The sequence below is a fragment of the Pristiophorus japonicus genome, chromosome 5, assembly GCF_044704955.1.
Source record: "Pristiophorus japonicus isolate sPriJap1 chromosome 5, sPriJap1.hap1, whole genome shotgun sequence".
Classification (NCBI taxonomy): Eukaryota; Metazoa; Chordata; class Chondrichthyes; family Pristiophoridae; genus Pristiophorus; species Pristiophorus japonicus.
Genome location: NC_091981.1, coordinates 243,763,742 through 243,783,464, shown reverse-complemented (window position 1 = coordinate 243,783,464; position 19,723 = coordinate 243,763,742). Strand labels below are relative to the sequence as shown.

General features: G+C 43.1%; 1 protein-coding gene across 5 annotated transcripts in view; it reads left to right on the top strand.

Moving 5' to 3' along the window:
• Positions 1-19,723, top strand: part of odad2 (outer dynein arm docking complex subunit 2) — a 671,461-nt gene that overhangs the window by 311,910 nt on the left and 339,828 nt on the right. For all 5 annotated transcript variants that reach the window (XM_070881478.1, XM_070881480.1, XM_070881476.1 and 2 more), the window contains exons 12-13: positions 9,693-9,902; positions 14,561-14,797. In XM_070881478.1, the coding sequence (XP_070737579.1) occupies positions 9,693-9,902; positions 14,561-14,797 (447 nt within the window). The remainder of the gene's footprint in view (positions 1-9,692; positions 9,903-14,560; positions 14,798-19,723) is intronic.

The following is a 19,723-nucleotide window of genomic DNA, read 5'->3' as shown; positions in this document are numbered from 1 at the left end:
GGGAGAATTTTATAATTCAGCGGAGGAGGACAAAGGGTTTAATTAGGAGGGGGGAAATAGAGTATGAGAGGAAGCTTGCTGGGAACATAAAAACTGACTGCTAAAGCTTCTATAGATATGTGAAGAGAAAAAGATTAGTGAAGACAAACGTACGTCCCTTGCAGTCAGATTCAGGTGAATTTATAATGGGGAGCAAAGAAATGGCAGACCAGTTGAACAAATACTTTGGTTCTGTCTTCACGAAGGAAGACACAAATAACCTTCCGGAAATACTAGGGGACCGAGAGTCTAGTGAGAAGGAAGAACTGAAGGATATCCTTATTAGGCGGGAAATTGTGTTAGGGAAATTGATGGGATTGAAGGCCGATAAATCCCCGGGGTCTGATAGACTGCATCCCAGATTACTTAAGGAAGTGGCCCAAGAAATAGTGGATGCATTGGTGATCATTTTCCAACAGTCTATCGACTCTGGATCAGTTCCTATGGACTGGAGGGTAGCTAATGTAACACCACTTTTTAAAAAAGGAGGGAGAGAGAAAACGGGTAATTATAGACCGGTTAGCCTGACATCAGTAGTGGGGAAAATGTTGGAATCAATTATTAAAGATGAAATAGCAGCGCATTTGGAAAGCGGTGACAGGATCGGTCCAAGTCAGCATGGATTTATGAAAGGGAAATCATGCTTGACAAATCTTCTGGAACTTTTTGAGGATGTAACTGGTAGAATGGACAAGGGAGAACCAGTGAATGTGGTGTATTTGGACTTTCAAAAGGCTTTTGACAAGGTCCAACACAAGAGGTTGGTGTGCAAAATTAAAGCACATGGTATTGGGGTAATTTACTGACGTGGGTAGAGAACTGGTTGGCAGACAGGAAGCAGAGAGTTGGGATAAACTGGTCCTTTTCAGAATGGGAGGCAGTGACTATTGGGGTGCCGCAGGGCTCCGTGCTGAGACCCCAGCTATTTACAATATACATTTAATGATTTAGATGAAGGAATTAAGTGTAATATCTCCAAGCTTGCAGATGACACTAAGCTGGGTGTCGTTGTGAGGAGGATGCTAAGAGGCTGCAGGGTGACTTGGACAGGTTAGGTGAGTAGGCAAATGCATGGCAAATGCAGTATAATGTGGATAAATATGAGGTTATCCACTTTGGTGGGAAAAACACAAAGGCAGAATATTATCTGAATGGTGGCAGATTAGGAAAAGGGGAGGTGCAATGAGACCTGGGTGTCATGGTACATCAGTCATTGAAAGTTGGCATACAGGCGGTGACGAAGGCAAATGGTATGTTGACCTTCATAGCTAGGGGATTTGAGCATCGGAGCAGGGAAGTTTTACTGCAGTTGTACAGGGCCTTAGTAAGGCCTCACCTGGAATATTGTGTTCAGTTTTGGTCTCCTAATCTGAGGAAGGACATTCTTGCTATTGAGGGAGTGCAGCGAAGGTTCACCAGACTGATTCCTGGGATGGCAGGACTGACATATGAGGAGAGACTGGATCGACTCGGCCTGTATTCATTGGAGTTTAGAAGGATGAGAGGGGATCTCAAAGAAACATATAAAATTCTGACGGGCCTGGATAGGTTAGATGCAGGAAGAATGTTCCCAATGTTGGGGAAGTCCAGAACCAAGGGACATAGCCTTCGGATAAGGGATAAGCCATTTAGGACTGAGATGAAGAGAAACTTCTTCACCCAGAGGGTTGTTAACCTGTAGAATTCCCTACTGCAGAGAGTTGTTGATGCCAGTTCATTGGATATATTCAAGAGAGAGCTAGATATGGCCCTTATGGCTAAAGGGATCAAGGGGTATGGAGAGAAAGCAGGAAAGGAGTACTGAGTTGAACGATCAGCCATAATCTTATTGAATGGTGGTGCAGGCTCGAAGGATCGAATGGCCTACTCCTATACCTATTTTTCTATGTTTCTATGTTTCATAAATCCATGCTGACTCTACCTGACTGAATTATGCTTTTCCAAATGTCCTGCTATGGCTTCTTTAATAATAGACTCCAACATTTTCCCAATCACAGATGTTAGGCTAACTCGTCTATAGTTTCCTGCTTTTTGTCTGCCTCCTTTTTTAAATAGGGATGTTCCATTTGCAGTTTTCCAATCTGCTGGGACCTCCGCAGAATCCAGAGAATTTTGATAAATTACAACCAATACATCCACTATCCCTGCCACTACTTCTCTTAAGACCCTAGGATACAAGCTATAAGGTCCAGGGGATTTATCCGCCTTTAGTCCCATTATTTTACTGAGTACCACCTCCTTAGTGGTTCTGATTGTTTTTAGTTCCTCCTCCCCTATAGCCCCTTGACTATCTGTTGTTCGGATATTTTTAGTGTCCTCTACTGTAAAGACTGATGCAAAATATTTGTTCAGGGTTTCTGCCATCTCCATGTTCACCATCACTAATTCCCCGGCCTTGTCCTCTAAGGGACCAACATTTACTTTCGCCACTCTTTTCCTTTTTATATAGCTGTAGAAACTCTTGCTATTGGTTTTTATATTTCGTGCTAGTTTAATTTCATAGTCTATCTTCCCTTTCTTAATCATTTTTTTGTCATTCTTTGCTGGCTTTTAAAAGCTTGTTGGAGATAGTCATTGTCTGGCACTTGTGTGGTGCGAATGTTGCTTGCCACTTATTGGGCCCAAGTTTCGGCCTCAGTTGCTTCTGATTTTTTGGAGCAACTGGTGTAGAACGGAGTATCTTAGAAATTCAAATTCTCGGCATTTAGTTTGCTCCAGTTCTAGTCAGTTAGAACAGTTTCACTTTGGAACAGAATTTTTTTTTCAAAAGGAGGCGTGTCCGGCCATTTACACCTGTTTTCAAAGTTTCGGCAGTGAAAACTTACTCCAAACTAACTTAGAATGGAGTAAGTGAAGATTTTTGTACGCTGGAAAAAACCTTGTCTGCACTTTAGAAAATCAGGCATAGGTTACAAATCAGGCGTAGGGAATGGCGGGGGGGGCGGAGTTTAAAGGGAAGTTTACAAACATTAAACACTTCAGTTTTACAAATAAAGAGCCATCATCAATAATAAATGATAAAAACATCAATCAATCAACCAATAAATCAATCAAAAAAAATTAATAAGAAATAATTAAAATAAAAATCAATAAATAAAACATTTTCTACTTACCGACTGCAGCACCGGGAGCCCTCCAACAGCGTGCTGGGATGCCCCCCCCCCTCTCCCCCACAGTGTGTCTCTGTCAGTGTCTCTATCTCTCTGTCTGTCTGTCTGTGTGTGTCTCTCACTCTCTGTCTGTCAGTGTCTGTGTTTCTGATAGCGAGGGGAGGGGGAGGAGCGGGGTAGAGGGAGAGGGGGGTGCAGGGGGAGGGGAGGGAGGGAGGCAGAGGGGGAGGGAGGGATGGGGGAGAAGTGGGGAAGGGGAAGAGAAGGGGGGAAGGAGGAGGAGAAGGGGGGAATGGGGGGAGAGGGGAGAGGGGGAGGGGGAAGGGGGGCGGAAAGGGAAAGGGGGAGAGGGGAAGGGGGGTGCTGAAAGGAGAAGGGGGGAAAGGAGAAGGGGGTGGGGGTGAAAGGAGAAGCGGGAGGGGTGGGGGGGGGGAGGCTGAACGGGCTGGGCCCGGCCGGGCCCAAGACCTCAGGCAGGGCCCGTCCCTGCACCAGATTTACAGGTAAGTGGCGTTGGGTCGGGTCGGGGTTGGGAGCGCGGGTCCGGTCCGGTCCGGGGGCGGGGGGGGGGGTTGGGGAGGTCGGGAGTATGGGTCGGGTCAGGGGGGGTGGGAGGATGGAGGTCGGGTTGGTTCAGGTAGGGAGGGAGCGTGGGTCGGTTTGTGTCGGAGGCGGGGGGAGGGAGGTCAGGTTCGGTTCGGGTCGGGGAGGGAGGGAGAGGGAGGTCAGGTCGGGTGGGGGGGTTGGAGGGAGGTCGGGTCGGGTCCGGGGGCGGGGGTGGGGGGGGGAAGCGGGAGTCGAGTCGGGTCGGGAGGAAGCAGGAGCTGAGCGTGGGAGGAGCCTTATGCACGCAGCCCCAGTGATGCCATTCGGCCAGGGCTAGGGGCTGCGTGCTTCGGGCCCCTCCCACACAGTTTTGGGCACCTGGAGCTACTGTAGCGCGCATGTGCAGAGGTCCCGGCACTGTTTTCAGCGCAGGGACCTAGCTCCACCCCGTACAGCTCGTACTGTGCCGTGCCCAGCTCAAGAGGACCAGCAGGGAGCCGGAGAATTTAGAAGTTTTTTTTAGGCGCACTTTGTGGCGCGAAAAACGGGCGTCCAGGTCGGGGCTGCGCCGTTCTAGGCACGGCCCGAAACTTGGGCCCAAAATATAAGATTACATAGGATATACAGCACAGAACCAGGCCATTCTGCCCAACCAGTCCATGCGGTGTTTATGCTCCACTTGAGCCTCCTCCCGTCTTTCCACATCTAACCGTATCAGCAATACCCTCTATTCCCTTCTCCCTCATATGCTTATCTAATCGCCCCTTAAATGAATCCATACTATTCGCTTCAATCACTCACTGTGGTTGCATGCCCAACATGCTCACCACTCTCTGGGAAAATAAGTTTGTTCTGAATTCCCTATTTGATTTATTGGTGACTATTTTATGCTGATGGTCCCTAGTTATGTTCTTCCTCACAAGTGGAAACTCTCTGTATCTACTCTATCAAAACCGTTTATAGTTTTAAAGACCTCTATTAGGTCTCCCCTCAGCCTTCTCTTTTCAAGGGAAAAGAAACCCAGCTTGTTCATCCTTTCCTTATAGGTGTGCCCTTGCATTTCTGGTATCATCCTTGAAAATTTTCTCTGCATCCTCTCCAGTGCCTCTATATCCTTTCTATAATGTGGCAATCAGAATAGCACACAGTACTCCAAATGTGGTCTAACCAAGGTTCGATACAAGTTTAGCATAACTTCACGACTTTTCAATTCAATGTCCCTCTAGAAAGAAACCCTAGTACTTGGTTTGCTTTTTTATGGCCTGCTGATGTTTATGACCCACCCGCAGATGAATACATGGCTTGAGCAGTGGTGCAGCAGGGAGGGATTCAAATTCTTGGGGCATTGGAACCGGTTCTGGGGGAGGTGGGACCAGTACAAACCGGACGGTCTGCACCTGGGCAGGTCCGGAACCAATGTCCTAGGGGGAGTGTTTGCTAGTGCTGTTGGGGAGGAGTTAAACTAATATTGCAGGGGGATGGGAACCTATACAGGGAGACAGAGGGAGACAAAAAGGAAGCAAAAGCAAAAGACAGAAAGGAGATGAGGAAAAGTGGAGGGCAGAGAAACCCAAGGCAAAGAACAAAAAGGGCCACTGTACAGCAAAATTCTAAAAGGACAAAGGGTGTTAAAAAAACAAGCCTGAAGGCTTTGTGTCTTAATGCAAGGAGTATCCGCAATAAGGTGGATGAATTAATTGTGCAAATAGATGTTAACAAATATGATGTGATTGGGATTACGGAGACGTGGCTCCAGGATGATCAGGGCTGGGAACTCAACATCCAGGGGTATTCAACATTCAGGAAGGATAGAATAAAAGGAAAAGGAGGTGGGGTAGCATTACTGGTTAAAGAGGAGATTAATGCAATAGTTAGGAAAGACATTAGCTTGGATGATGTGGAATCTATATGGGTGGAGCTGCAGAACACTAAAGGGCAAAAATCGTTAGTGGGAGTTGTGTACAGACCTCCAAACAGTAGTAGTGATGTTGGGGAGGGCATCAAACAGGAAATTAGGAGTGCATGCAATAAAGGTGCAGCAGTTATAATGGGTGACTTTAATATGCACATAGATTGGGCTAGCCAAACTGGAAGCAATACGGTGGAGGAGGATTTCCTGGAATGCATAAGGGATGGTTTTCTAGACCAATATGTCGAGGAACCAACTAGGGGGGAGGCCATCTTAGACTGGGTGTTGTGTAATGAGAGAGGATTAATTAGCAATCTCATTGTGCGAGGCCCCTTGGGGAAGAGTGACCATAATATGGTGGAATTCTGCATTAGGATGGAGAATGAAACAGTTAATTCAGAGACCATGGTCCAGAACTTAAAGAAGGGTAACTTTGAAGGTATGAGGCATGAATTGGCTAAGATAGATTGGCTAATGATACTTAAGGGGTTGACTGTGGATGGGCAATGGCAGACATTTAGAGAACGCATGGATGAATTACAACAATTGTACATTCCTGTCTGGCGTAAAAATAAAAAAGGGAAGGTGGCTCAACCGTGGCTATCTAGGGAAATCAGGGATAGTATTAAAGCCAAGGAAGTGGCATACAAATTGGCCAGAAATAGCAGCGAACCTGAGGACTGGGAGAAATTTAGAACTCAGCAGAGGAGGACAAAGGGTTTGATTAGGGCAGGGAAAATGGAGTACGAGAAGAAGCTTGCAGGGAACATTAAGGCGGATTGCAAAAGTTTCTATAGGTATGTAAAGAGAAAGAGGTTAGTAAAAACAAACGTAGGTCCCCTGCAGTCAGAATCAGGGGAAGTCATAACGGGGAACAAAGAAATGGCAGACCAATTGAACAAGTACTTTGGTTCAGTATTCACTAAGGAGGACACAAACAACCTTCCGGATATAAAAGTGGTCAGAGGGTCTATTAAAGAGGAGGAACTGAGGGAAATCTTTATTAGTCGGGAAATTGTGTTGGGGAAATTGATGGGATTGAAGGCCGATAAATCCCCAGGGCCTGATGGACTGCATCCCAGAGTACTTAAGGAGGTGGCCTTGGAAATAGCGGATGCATTGACAGTCATTTTCCAACATTCCATTGACTCTGGATCAGTTCCTATGGAGTGGAGGGTAGCCAATGTAACCCCACTTTTTAAAAAAGGAGGGAGAGAGAAAGCAGGGAATTATAGACCGGTCAGCCTGACCTCAGTAGTGGGTAAAATGATGGAATCAATTATTAAGGATGTCATAGCAGCGCATTTGGAAAATGGTGACATGATAGGTCCAAGTCAGCATGGATTTGTAAAAGGGAGATCATGCTTGACAAATCTTCTGGAATTTTTTGAGGATGTTTCCAATAAAGTGGACAAAGGAGTACCAGTTGATGTGGTATATTTGGACTTTCAGAAGGCTTTCGACAAGGTCCCACACAGGAGATTAATGTGCAAAGTTAAAGCACATGGGATTGGGGGTAGTGTGCTGACGTGGATTGAGAACTGGTTGTCAGACAGGAAGCAAAGAGTAGGAGTAAATGGGTACTTTTCGGAATGGCAGGCAGTGACTAGTGGGGTACCGCAGGGTTCTGTGCTGGGGCCCCAGCTGTTTACATTATACATTAATGATTTAGACGAAGGGATTAAATGTAGTATCTCCAAATTTGCGGATGACACTAAGTTGGGTGGCAGTGTGAGCTGCGAGGAGGATGCTATGAGGCTACAGAGTGACTTGGATAGGTTAGGTGAGTGGGCAAATGCGTGGCAGATGAAGTATAATGTGGATAAATGTGAGGTTATCCACTTTGGTGGTAAAAACAGAGAGACAGACTATTATCTGAATGGTGACAGATTAGGAAAAGGGAAGGTGCAACGAGACCTGGGTGTCATGGTACATCAGTCATTGAAGGTTGGCATGCAGGTACAGCAGGCGGTTAAGAAAGCAAATGGCATGTTGGCCTTCATAGCGAGGGGATTTGAGTACAGGGGCAGGGAGGTGTTGCTACAGTTGTACAGGGCCTTGGTGAGGCCACACCTGGAGTATTGTGTACAGTTTTGGTCTCCTAACTTGAGGAAGGACATACTTGCTGTTGAGGGAGTGCAGCGAAGATTCACCAGACTGATTCCCGGGATGGTGGGACTGACCTATCAAGAAAGACTGAATCAACTGGGCTTGTATTCACTGGAGTTCAGAAGAGTGAGAGGGGACCTCATAGAAACGTTTAAAATTCTGACGGGTTTGGACAGGTTGGATGCAGGAAGAATGTTCCCAATGTTGGGGAAGTCCAGAACCAGGGGTCACAGTCTAAGGATAAGGGGTAAGCCATTTAGGACCGAGATAAGGAGAAACTTCTTCACCCAGAGAGTGGTGAACCTGTGGAATTCTCTACCACAGGAAGTAGTTGAGGCCAATTCACTAAATATATTCAAAAGGGAGTTAGATGAAGTCCTTAGTACTCGGGGGATCAAGGGGTATGGCGTGAAAGCAGGAAGTGGGTACTGAAGTTTCATGTTCAGCCATGAACTCGTTGAATGGCGGTGCAGGCTAGAAGGGCTGAATGGCCTGCTCCTGCACCTATTTTCTATGTTTCTATGTTTCTATTTCATGAATGCCCAGTTTTGGGCTGCTAGATCTGTTCATAGTCTATCCCACCTGCTCCATATTAAGCTAATTATTTTTTTAAACTTTTTTGGTAAGTTACCTTTAAGGTACTGCTGTTAGTCCACATGTAGACCTGGTTTTCTTGAATGCAGCCTCGCCAGCTGCATTCTGGGAAACACTATTTTGCACAGCGGGGCTCAAACAGGCATTAAGCCCCTTATTTGCATATGCAAAGGGACAAACACTTATTTCAGGCATGGACCCTGGAACTCTTTATTTTCTTTGCCTGTACCAATATGGTGGGTGGTGCATTTCCAGCTCGTAATGAGTGTGCGCTTCCTACCTGCCATATTGGAGGTTTAAGTGTCCATTTAGCATCTGAAAAATGGGTGGGACGCCATTGAATTTCATGTCCTATGAGTACGATTATGTCAGGCTGCCTCCATTGTCTTTTGAAGTATCCCTAATGTTTGCTGAACTTAAGTCTACAACCAGATTCTGTCAGGGTTCAAGTTGAAGCTATCACAATTTTTTAAAATCTTCTCAAAAGGAACTTTCTTTTATATATACAAAGGAAGAACTTTATATGCTGCCCGTCAGTACTCAGGTCATTCCAAAGTGCTTTACTTTTTGAAAAGTAGTCACTGTTGTTATGTAGGAAAAGGAAGTGGCTAATTTGTGCACAGCAATGTCCCGCAAACAGCAATGAGATAAATGATCAGTTAATCTGTTTTAGCGGTGTTAGTTGAGGGATAAATATTGTCCAGCACACTAGAAGAACTCCTCTGCTGCCCTTGAAATAATGCCATTGGATTATTTATATCCACCTGAACAGGCAGATAGGGCCGCGGTTTATTATTTCATCTGAGAGGCAACACCTCTGACAATGCAGCACTGCCCTATAATGTCTTACTAAGTCATGTGTTTAGGTTTTGTAATGGGATTTGAACACACAAACTTCTGATTCAGAGTATATTGTGACCAGTCGGTTTCTCAGATAGCCAACAACTATTTTGAATTGCACTTTTCTGAAAAGCTTATCTGAAAAGGTACTAGTCCAGGATAGGATAGGATTCTACTAGTTTTGTAGAGGTGTGGGGATTACAATGTAATAAGGCATCATAGCAAAGTAAGCTGCTTACAATAGGCAATTAGTGGGCCTGAGCCATTGTTGAGAGTTGAGAGTGCTACCACTGAGCCAAGGTGGCACTTATACTGTACTGTGTGAAAACTAATCTTTAACATTTGCCCTAATTCAAAACAGTGATGGTATGGGATAATGAAGATAAAAATGTATTGTCGGCAGTACTTTTTCAGTACACTATATGAAACATGTTTATATTCAAAAAATGAAGATAACATGACAAGTTAGGAAATCTAACATTATGTTAACTATATTTTTCTTTCAGTTCATGAAATTTAAAGCTAACATTGTTATATATCTATAGGTTGGCTCTTTAAAGATCTTGAAAGAAATCAGTAAAAATCCACAAATTCGGCGTTGCTTGGCAGAACTTGGTGGTTTAGAGATCATGGTGAAAATCTTGGACTCCTCCAACAAAGATCTCAAATGTTTGGCTGCTGAAACTATTGCCAATATAGCCCGATTTAGAAGAGCGAGACAGACCGTCAGGCTTCATGGTGGAATTCGACGCCTGGTAAGTAATAGTTTTACTATAAATTTTACACAATTTAATCATGTTAGTCGAACAAATAGCTGTCTGCTAAGTTTGTTTTAACAATCTATGTAGTCATTTCCATTGACATGAGTTTCTGATGCAAAAAAGTATAAAAAATAATATCAAAAATCAAGGTAGTTAGTTCATCAACAATAACTTCTATTTATATAGCACCTTTAATGTAGAAAAGATCCCAAGGTGCTTGACATCAGGGAAATAAGGGAAAAATTATAGTTAAGAATAATAAAGGAGCAGATTTTTTTGCAGCAGTTCCTTTCCCTCATTTGAATAAGCTACTGGTACATGAAAAGCTGTCCCACGGAGTTTAACCTATAGCATCCTTGGCTGGAGAGCTTAAAAACTGGTGATGTGGCAATTCTTAATGAGTTGCAGCTTGTCAGAAAAGGGGAAGTTGTAGTGATGGCAGCGAGAGGTGGGCGCCGGAGGGACTATTATCACCCCCGGCAACCAAATTTTAATTTGATTTTACACGTTTTAAAGTTTAATTTGTTTAATTGCCGGATTTTTAGTGTCCCCCTCCCCTTTTATAGGGGCCACTTATAAAATTTATGATTTTATTGCCCAAAAGAAAATCACAAAAAAAACATAAAAAGTAAAAAAAAAAAGGGCAGTTGAAAAATGTTTGGAGTGTCCCCCAGATTGGGGGGCACTTGACTTAACTGGTTAATTTTGTCTCCTATCAAAAGAGTTGTAGTGATGGCAGCGAGAGGTGGGTGCCGGAGGGACTGGAGTGCATTATCACCCCCGGCAACCAAATTTTAATTTGATTTTATATGTTTTAAAGTTTAATTTGTTTTAATTGCTGGGTTCTAGTGTCCCCCTCCCTTTTTATGGGGGGCACTTGTAAAATTTATGGTTTTACTGCCAAAAAAAAAGCAAAAAAACCCCACAAAAAACCCCCCCCAAAAAAACAAAACAAAAAAAGAGCAGTTGGAAAGTGTCTAGAGTGTCCCCCAGATCAGGGGGCACTTGAGTTAATGTTTATTTTAAGGTTTCTCCAAAACGAATTGTAGAGCTGTTGGTCCCCCAGATCGGGGGGCACTTGATTTCACTGTTATTTTTGATTCAACCAAAAAGAGTTGTAGTGATGGCAGAACATTTGACTAATTGGGAAGTGGTAATGTTATTGATGGGGTCAATGCAATCATTCAGGTTGGTCATACTGGCTCCAAATATAAAGGAAGTCTATTGATATCAGGAGGAAGATAAAGGTACTTCTCCGTTTTGCTCACAGTTCTAATAGGTTCCATGAACTTTGACACAAACCTCAGTTGAGTATTTACACCCCATGCAAGGTAATATTCAAAGCATTCTACAGTCTCTCATAGTGCCAAAACTGAGAGTACTGAGAAAACTGAGAAACTGTCAGTCAGAAGACATTCATTGATGCTCAGTTTAAGTTCTATCAGAACTAATCAGCTCCAGACCTCATCACATTTTTGATCCAGACATGGGCGCAACAGCTTAATGCCATAGAAATAGTGAGAGTAGCTGCCCTCGCCATCAAGGCACCATTTGACTGTACGGTACCAAGCAGCTCTTGCAAAACTGAAGTTAATGGGAATCAAAGTGAAAAACCTTGAGTGGCTGGTGTTGTACCTGATGCAAAGGAAGATGGTTGTGACTGTTGGAGGACAGACATCACTGGATGAGTTGCTCAGGGAAGTAGCCTCCTCCTGACCATCTTCAGCTGCTTCATCGATGATGTTCCTTCCATCACAAAGTCAAGAGTGGTGCTGTTTGCTGACGGTAAAGCTCTATTATCAACTCATCCACTAATGCAGCAGCCTAAAACAGAACCTGGAATGACATCCAGGCTTGGGCAGGTAACATTCGTGCCACACAAGTCTAAGGTAATGACCATCTCAAACAAGAAAATGTCCATCTCCTCCCCATGACCTTCAGTGGATTCATCATTGCAATGCCCTTCACTCTCAACATCTTGCAGTCACCATTGACCAGAAGCTCAACTGGACCAACCATAGTAACACCATGGCTACAAGAACAGAGCAGAAACTAGGTATTCTCAGATGAGTGGCTTGCCCCCTGACTCCTCAAAGGCTCTCCGCTATCTACAAGGCTCAATTCAGGAATGTGATGGAATGGGTGCAGCCACAGCAACACCAAAATAACGCAACACCATCTGAAACAGAACAGTTTACTTGATCCGTGCCCCTGCCACCCCTTTAACCCCCAGCTCACCGTGGCTGCAGTATGTACTATCTACAGCATGTACTGCAGCAACTCACCAAGGTTACTTCAACAGCATTTCCCTCTCCTGCGACCTATACCATTAAGAAGAACAATTTACAATCTACATTAACAACTTGGAAGAAGGGACTGAGTGTAACATAGCTAAGTTTGCTGACGATACAAAGATGGGAGGAAAAGCAATGTGTGAGGAGGACCCAAAAAATCTGCAAAAGGACATAGACAGGCTAAGTGAGTGGGCAAAAATTTGGCAGATGGAGTATCATGTTGGAAAGTGTGAGGTCATGCGCTTTGGCAGAAAAAAAATCAAAGAGCAAGTTATTATTTAAATGGAGAAAGATTGCAAAATGCTGCAGTAGAGCGGGACCTGGGGGTACTTGTGCATGAAACGCAAAAGGATAGTATGCAGGTACAGCAAGTGATCAGGAAGGCCAATGGTATCTTGGCCTTTATTGCAAAGGGGATGGAGTATAAAGGCAGGAAAGTTTTGCTACAGCTATATAAGGTATTGGTGAGGCCACACCTGGAATACTGCGTACAGTTTTGGTTTTCATGTTTACGAAAGGACATACTTGCTTTGGAGGCAGATCAGAGAAGGTTCACTAAGTTGATTCCAGGGATGAGGGGGTTGACTTATGAGGAAAGGTTGAGTAGGTTGGGCCTCTACTCATTGGAATTCAGAAGAATGAGAGGTGATCTTATCGAAACGTATAAGATTATGAGGGGGCTTGACAAGGTGGATGCAGAGAGGATGTTTCCACTGATAGGGGAGACTAGAACTAGAGGGCATGATCTTAGAATAAGGCGCTTCCCATTTAAAACAGAGATGAGGAAGAGAAATTTCTTCTCTCGGAGGATTGTGGATCTATGGAATTCGCTGCCTGAGAGCTGTGGAAGCTGGGACATTGAATAAATTTAAGACAGAAATAGACAGTTTCTTAAACGATAAGGGGTTATGGGGTGCGGGTGGGGAAGTGGAGCTGAGTCCATGATCAGATCAGCCATGATCTTATTGAATGGCGGAGCAGGTTTAAGGGGCCGTATGGTCTACTCCTGTTCCTATTTTTTATGTTCTTATGTTATTAAAGGCAACAATGTCTTATGAACACCATCATCTCCAAGTTTCCATCCAAACCTCACATCATCCTAACTTGGACATAATTCATCATTCCGCTGGGTCAATATCCTGGTATTTCCTATCTTACACCATTGTGGAAGCACCAGCATCACAAGGACTGAGCAGTTCCAGGAGATAGCTCACTGCCACATTTTCAAGGGTGGGCAATAAATGCAATCTTGCCAGCATCGCCCATATTCCAATAAAAGCTTTTAAAAGTCTGAGGTCATAAGAACATCCTGTGGGGTTGAGCGAAGAAAAGTATCCCAACTGCATTATCTTGGGCCCCTCCTCGAACTTCCAGCTGTTTCTATGACCTTTGCAGGCCCTTTGGTCCAGGGATGGAAGCCCTACCAGAGCTGCTTTATGGGGTACTCGAATATTGGCTGGAAAGTAAAGCGGGGAGGGAAGGACAGGAGCATTCTCTCCTGACCAGTCCTATTATAACACTGGGCTTGCACCTATTTCAAGCACAGGCCCAGTGACATAACAACAAGAGCCCCAGAAAATCTTGTGGTACTACAATGGCAGCTGAAATCAGATGTATTGGGCCTCCTTTCCTTTTTCCTCTTTACTGCGCCTGTGCATTAAGCATTTCTCAGAGCGATAAAGGAAAATCTAACTGAGGATGTCAAGCCCATGGCAGCATGGAGAAGAGATTCACTAATATGAGACCAGGAATGAGAGGCTTTAGTTATGAGTAGAGACTAGAGAAGCCGGTACTTGTTTCATTATAACAATGAAGGTTAAAATGAAATTTGATGGAGAATGACAGAATGGACAAAGCAGCGAAGTCTGGAGATGGAGCCCGGCCTGGGTTTGGCTGCAGGGAGCCTGGATGTTAGGAGGATCAGAACTGTTGGAAATGGTAACAGTAAATTGATATGAAGAGCTAATAAAATACAAATAATTAGGAGATATCATAGATGATTTTGAATATATTTATCGACCAAAATTTTGCATTATATGCATCTTTAATGTAGAAAAGGTACTTTACAGAGAGAGAAAGGACAAAAGATTTATGTTCTTTTAAATCTGCATCTTCCTGTAAAGTAATTCCTTCCAGTTCCCCCAGTTTATATCATCCATACTATGCATTGCAATAAATGCATTTTTATCTCCCCTTTTTTTAAACACTGCTCCTTTCCCGTGAATTTTTTGTCTAATAAAACCTCTACTTTTACTTCAGTCTTTGAACTTGTGTCATGGTGAACAGTTGCTTGGATAAACTTTGGAAGCTGAATTAATGCCAATGTATTTCGAACATTTTAAAAAATTCTTATTTCAGGTTGGTCTTTTGGACTGCGTTCCAATGCTTTCAGCTAATCTAAATGCAGAACAAGTAAAAGATATTGAAGTGGCACGTTGTGGTGCTCTTGCACTCTGGAGCTGCAGCAAAAGTAAAAAAAATAAAACTGCTATTCGTAGATCTGGTGGTATTCCTCTGCTGGCTTGCCTGCTAAAGTCTACTCATGAAAATATGCTTATTCCAGTTGTCGGCACACTGCAAGAATGTGCTTCAGAGGTAACAAAAATCAATTACAAAGTGATAATACAATTTCTTAGTAACCGTGTTTATTTGCCCTTTTTCATTTCATATTACTTGTATTTTGTCATAGGTCCAAATAAATCAATAAAATGCCCTCTTTACAGAATATTGGATCTAACAGATAAGTATCATGTTGTGGTTGCTTATTTAGCAGGAAAAACTTTCAATCTTTATAACTTTGTAAACTTTGTTTACAAAGGAAGCGGCCACCTACACCCAACATTATCTGCTGAACCATCATGTCATATCCAGAATTGTCAGAGGAAAAATATTTCTGTAGGCAAAGATTAATGAGGCAGGGATGCAGTTGTGCTATCTGCTGCAAGCTGACCTACAGTCAATATGAATCACAGAAATTGGACTACCAATGGCAGTCAAAGTTCCAACCACTTCTATGTCCTGTGTGAGTCTAGGCTATCATATGAACTATTGGCAACATCAGTAGTGCGTAGATGCACTAGACAGGTCACTGACATTTTATTCATGAGACAAAGACCTTTATTATTTCCCCCAGGGAATTCCTGTGAAATGCAGGATTCTGCGAAGTCCAGGATGTTAGGGGCCATTTGGGCACCTAAACGCAATGCCACGATGTTGATGAACTGCAAAAGATTTCTGTAACCATAAGACTGTTGTTTCTGCAACAGTTTTGTAACCAGGGGTAGTACACCAGCTCTGACGGGAGAGACATTCACCGAAGCAACAGCTGCCTGTTTCACAAACAGATCTGCTTAATGTTCATTACTCAGTGACCCAAAGCATTATACCTGCACCCAACTGTGCAGTACCATGTAACTCCAATAGGGCAAATCTCCATTCTTCCACTTCTTAAAATAGCAGGTCTACTGCTGCATCATGACACTCCATGAAGGCAGTGGTGTCAGGTTTAGGGAAAGTACAACTTGTGCCCTTTATATAGGAGCTGCAGAGCTGGATATTCAACCCTCAAAGAAATGAATTCATGAGGAGGAGCTTACTTTGAATGATTAAGGAAACTGACAATTAAAGTGGAAACGAAATATACAATTTGAATGATGTAAACCTACTACTTTCAAAATTAAATTATCAAGAAATAGAAATAGACACACAAATTTAAAAAAAAGGAAAATCAGGATATCAATATGAACACTAAGGGGTACACACGATAAACTTACAAGTAATGACAGTAAAATGCCTCAGTATTTACCAGGGAGACTAACATGGTGGGCATAACATTAGACAAGGAGATCAAAAAAGATATAAAGCAATTTAAGATAAAAAGGGGAGGGGGGAGATAGTTGATCAACGAATCAAACTTAGAGAGGATAAAACCCTTGGTTTGGTTGGATTGCAGCCGCACATAATAAAAGAAGAGATAGCAGAGGCAGTATTACATATATATAAAAATTGATTAGAAAAGGGAATATAGTGCCTTAGGCCTAGCGGACAACTAATATGATTCCCATACTTAAAAAGGGGTATTGAACAAGTCTAGAGATTAACTTAATGTTGGTGGTGGGAAAGATAATAGAATCCTTAGTTGAAGATTTAATAGAAAAACATCTAGAAACTGAAAATTTAATAAAGAATAGTCATCACAGATTTCAAAAGGGAAGATCATGCTTGACAAAACTTATTGAATTCAGGTTAGACGAGGATAATGGATTTAGATGTAATATATTTGGATTTTCAAAAGGCCCATAGTATCGGATAGTAGATACATGACTAAAGTCAGAACATGTTGAGTCAGGGAACAAGTCGCAGAATGGATAGCAAGCTGACTACAAAACAGAAAACCGAAAGTAGGGGTTAATGGTAGTTACACAGACTGGCAAAGGGGGGAAGTAGCGTTCCAGAAGGATCGGTGCTGGGACCACTGTTGGTCTCGGGAATTGGACTCTGGAATCGGAAGTACAATTTCAAAATTTGCACGCCTAATTGGTGGAAATACTTAATAGAGAGGGGGACTGCGATAAAATACAGGAAGACATTAATAAACTTGCAGAATGGGCATGTAATTGACAAATTAATTTCAATATAGATAAGTGTGAGGTGGTACATTTTGTTTGGAAGAATAAGGAGGCCACATAATTCTTGGAAAATAAGTGTGCAAATGAGGTGGAGGAGCAGAGGGATCTACGGGTACAGATACAAAAATCACAAAGTAGGGACGCAGGTTAATAAAGCCATTAAAAAGCAAACAAAGCACTGGGGTTCATTTCTAGAGGGATAGAATTGAAATGTAGAGAAGTTATGCTGGATTTGTATAGAACCTTGGTTACACCACTCTTGGGGTCTTGGTCTCCATATTCTAAAAAGGATATAAAGGCACTGGAGAAGGTGCAAAAAAGATTTACTTGGATGATACCAGAACTGAGAAGTTATACCTATCAGGAAAGATTTCTAGAAAAGAGAAGACTGAGGGGGACCTGCTAGACACCTTTAAGATTATGAAAAGATTTGATAGGGTAGACATGGAGAAAACTTTTCCACTTGCGGGGAAGTGCAGTCTAGAGGCCATAAATATAAGGGCCCGGAATTTGCAGTCAGCAGCGAAGCAAAGACGTTTACTGCTGGCCCCGAAGTACGTTTAGCACAAGGATCCACACGATCTCTGTGTCGAGAACTTCAGGTTTTCTGACCTTCAATCAAATCAACGGATGTTAGTGGGGATTTTCTCGTGTGAACTGCTGTTACGTTAACAGACTGTCTAAGCAGCCAATCAAAAGGCAGAATTCTGACAGACAGCGAACAAGGAAGTGAGTAAGCCCTTAAAATTCTAACTTTTTAAAAAATGTTAGAAAGAGCAAAAGGTTGGTGCTGTCACATGGGAAAAGGCAAACCTGAAATAAAGATGGACAAACGTTTTAAAAAAAAGCATTTTTGAAAAGTTTCTTAGAAATAATGGGCCATAATTTACAGCCCCGATGGGCACGTACGAGGTGTGCACGCGGCCTTAAGGCCCGCACAAGTTTCGGGTTTAGGCATGCAAAGCACATGCGCTAAAACCTGAAACTTGCGATCTGTCAAGAATCTTGATAGATCGCACGCATCCCTGGGAAAAGGGCCTCCGCGGGTGGCGAGCTGGGCTATTTGCCCAACTTCTGTCCAGTGCATGCCTGTGAAATTCTTGCGCCTAGTAAAAGCAGGCCCAGCATAAGACTTTTACAGAAGAGAAAAATATATATTTTTGAATAATTTATACATTTAAAAACCTCTTAAATAAGGCAAGTTTATTTTTAGAAATATAGAATGGTTACAGCACAGAAGAAAGCCATTCGGCCCGTCAAGCCCGTGCCGGCTGTTAGCTAGTTCCACTCCCACCCCCACCCCCCCTTTTCCCGTAGCCCTGCAAAATGTTTTCCTTCAGCTACTTATCCAATTTCCCTTTGAAAGATAAGATTGAGTCTGCCTGCACCACCCTTTCAAGCAGTGCATTCCAGATCTTAACCACTTGTTGCTTTAAAAAGTTTTTTCTTACATTGCCTTTGGTTCTTTTACCAATCACCTTAAATCTTGTCCTCTGGTTCTCAGCCCTTCTGCCAATGGGAGCAGTTCCCCTCTATCTACTCTGTCCAGATCCCTCATGATTTTGAACAACTCTATCAAATCTCCTCTAAATCTTCTCTGCTCCAAGGAGAACAACCTTCAGTCTATCAACAAAACTGAAGTCCCTCATTCCTGGAATCATTCTCGTAAATCTTTTCTGCACCTTCTCTAAGGCTGTTACCTCATTCCTAAATTATGGTGCCCGGAATTAGACACAGTACTCCAGTTGGGGCCGAACCAGTGTTTTATACAGGTTCATCATAATTTCCACACCTTTGTACTCTACACCTCTATTTATGAAGCCGAGGATCCCGTAAGCCTTTCTAACTGCTTTCTCAACCTGCGCCCTTCAACGATTTGTGCACATATCACCCCAGGTCTCTCTCTTTGTGCACCCCCTTCAGGATTGTACCATTAAGTTTATATGTCCGCTCCTCATTCTTTCTACCAAAATATATCATTTCACTCTTTACTGCGTTAAATTTCATCTGCCACATGTCCTCCCATTTCACCAGCCTGTCTATGTCTTCCTGAAACATAGAAACATAGAAGTCTATCCCTCTCCTCCTCACTGTTTCACTTAGCCAGTTCCACATCCATGCTGCCACTGTCCCTTTTATTCCATGGGCTTCAACTTTGCTGGCAAGCCTATTATGTGGTACTTTGTCAAATGCCTTTTGGAAATCCATGTACCGTAAACCTCATTACCCTCATTAACCCTATCTGTTCTCATCAAAAAACTCAATCAAGTTGGTTAAATACGATTTGCCTTTAACAAATCCTTAATTAACCTATACCTATCTAAGTGATTATTAACTTGTCCCTGATTACTGTTTCTAAAAGCTTCCGCACTACTGAGGTAGCAAGGTAGCCTTGGGGAAGAGTTCATGGAGTGTATTCAGGATGGTTTCTTCGAATAATACATTGTGGAGCCAACCAGAGAGCAAACTATTTTAGAGCTGGCAATGTTCTCAGACTAAAGGATCCTCTTGGGAAGAGTGATCATAGCACGATAGAATTTCAAATTCAATTTGAAGGTGAGACAGTTAGGTCTCAAACTAGTGTCCTGAACTTGTATTAGCATGGATAGAGAATTGGCTGGCGAACAGAAAGCAGAGAGTCGGGATAAATGGGTCCTTTTCCAGTTGGAAATCAGTGGTTAGTGGTGTGCCACAGGGATCAGTGCTGGGACCACAACTGTTTACAATATACATAGATGACCTAGAGGAAGGGACAGAGTGTAGTGCAACAAAATTTGCAGATGACACTAAGATTAGTGGGAAAGCGGGTTGTGTAGAGGACTCAGAGAGGCTACAAGGGGATTTGGATAGGTTAAGCGAATGGGCTAAGGATTGGCAGATGGAATACAATGTC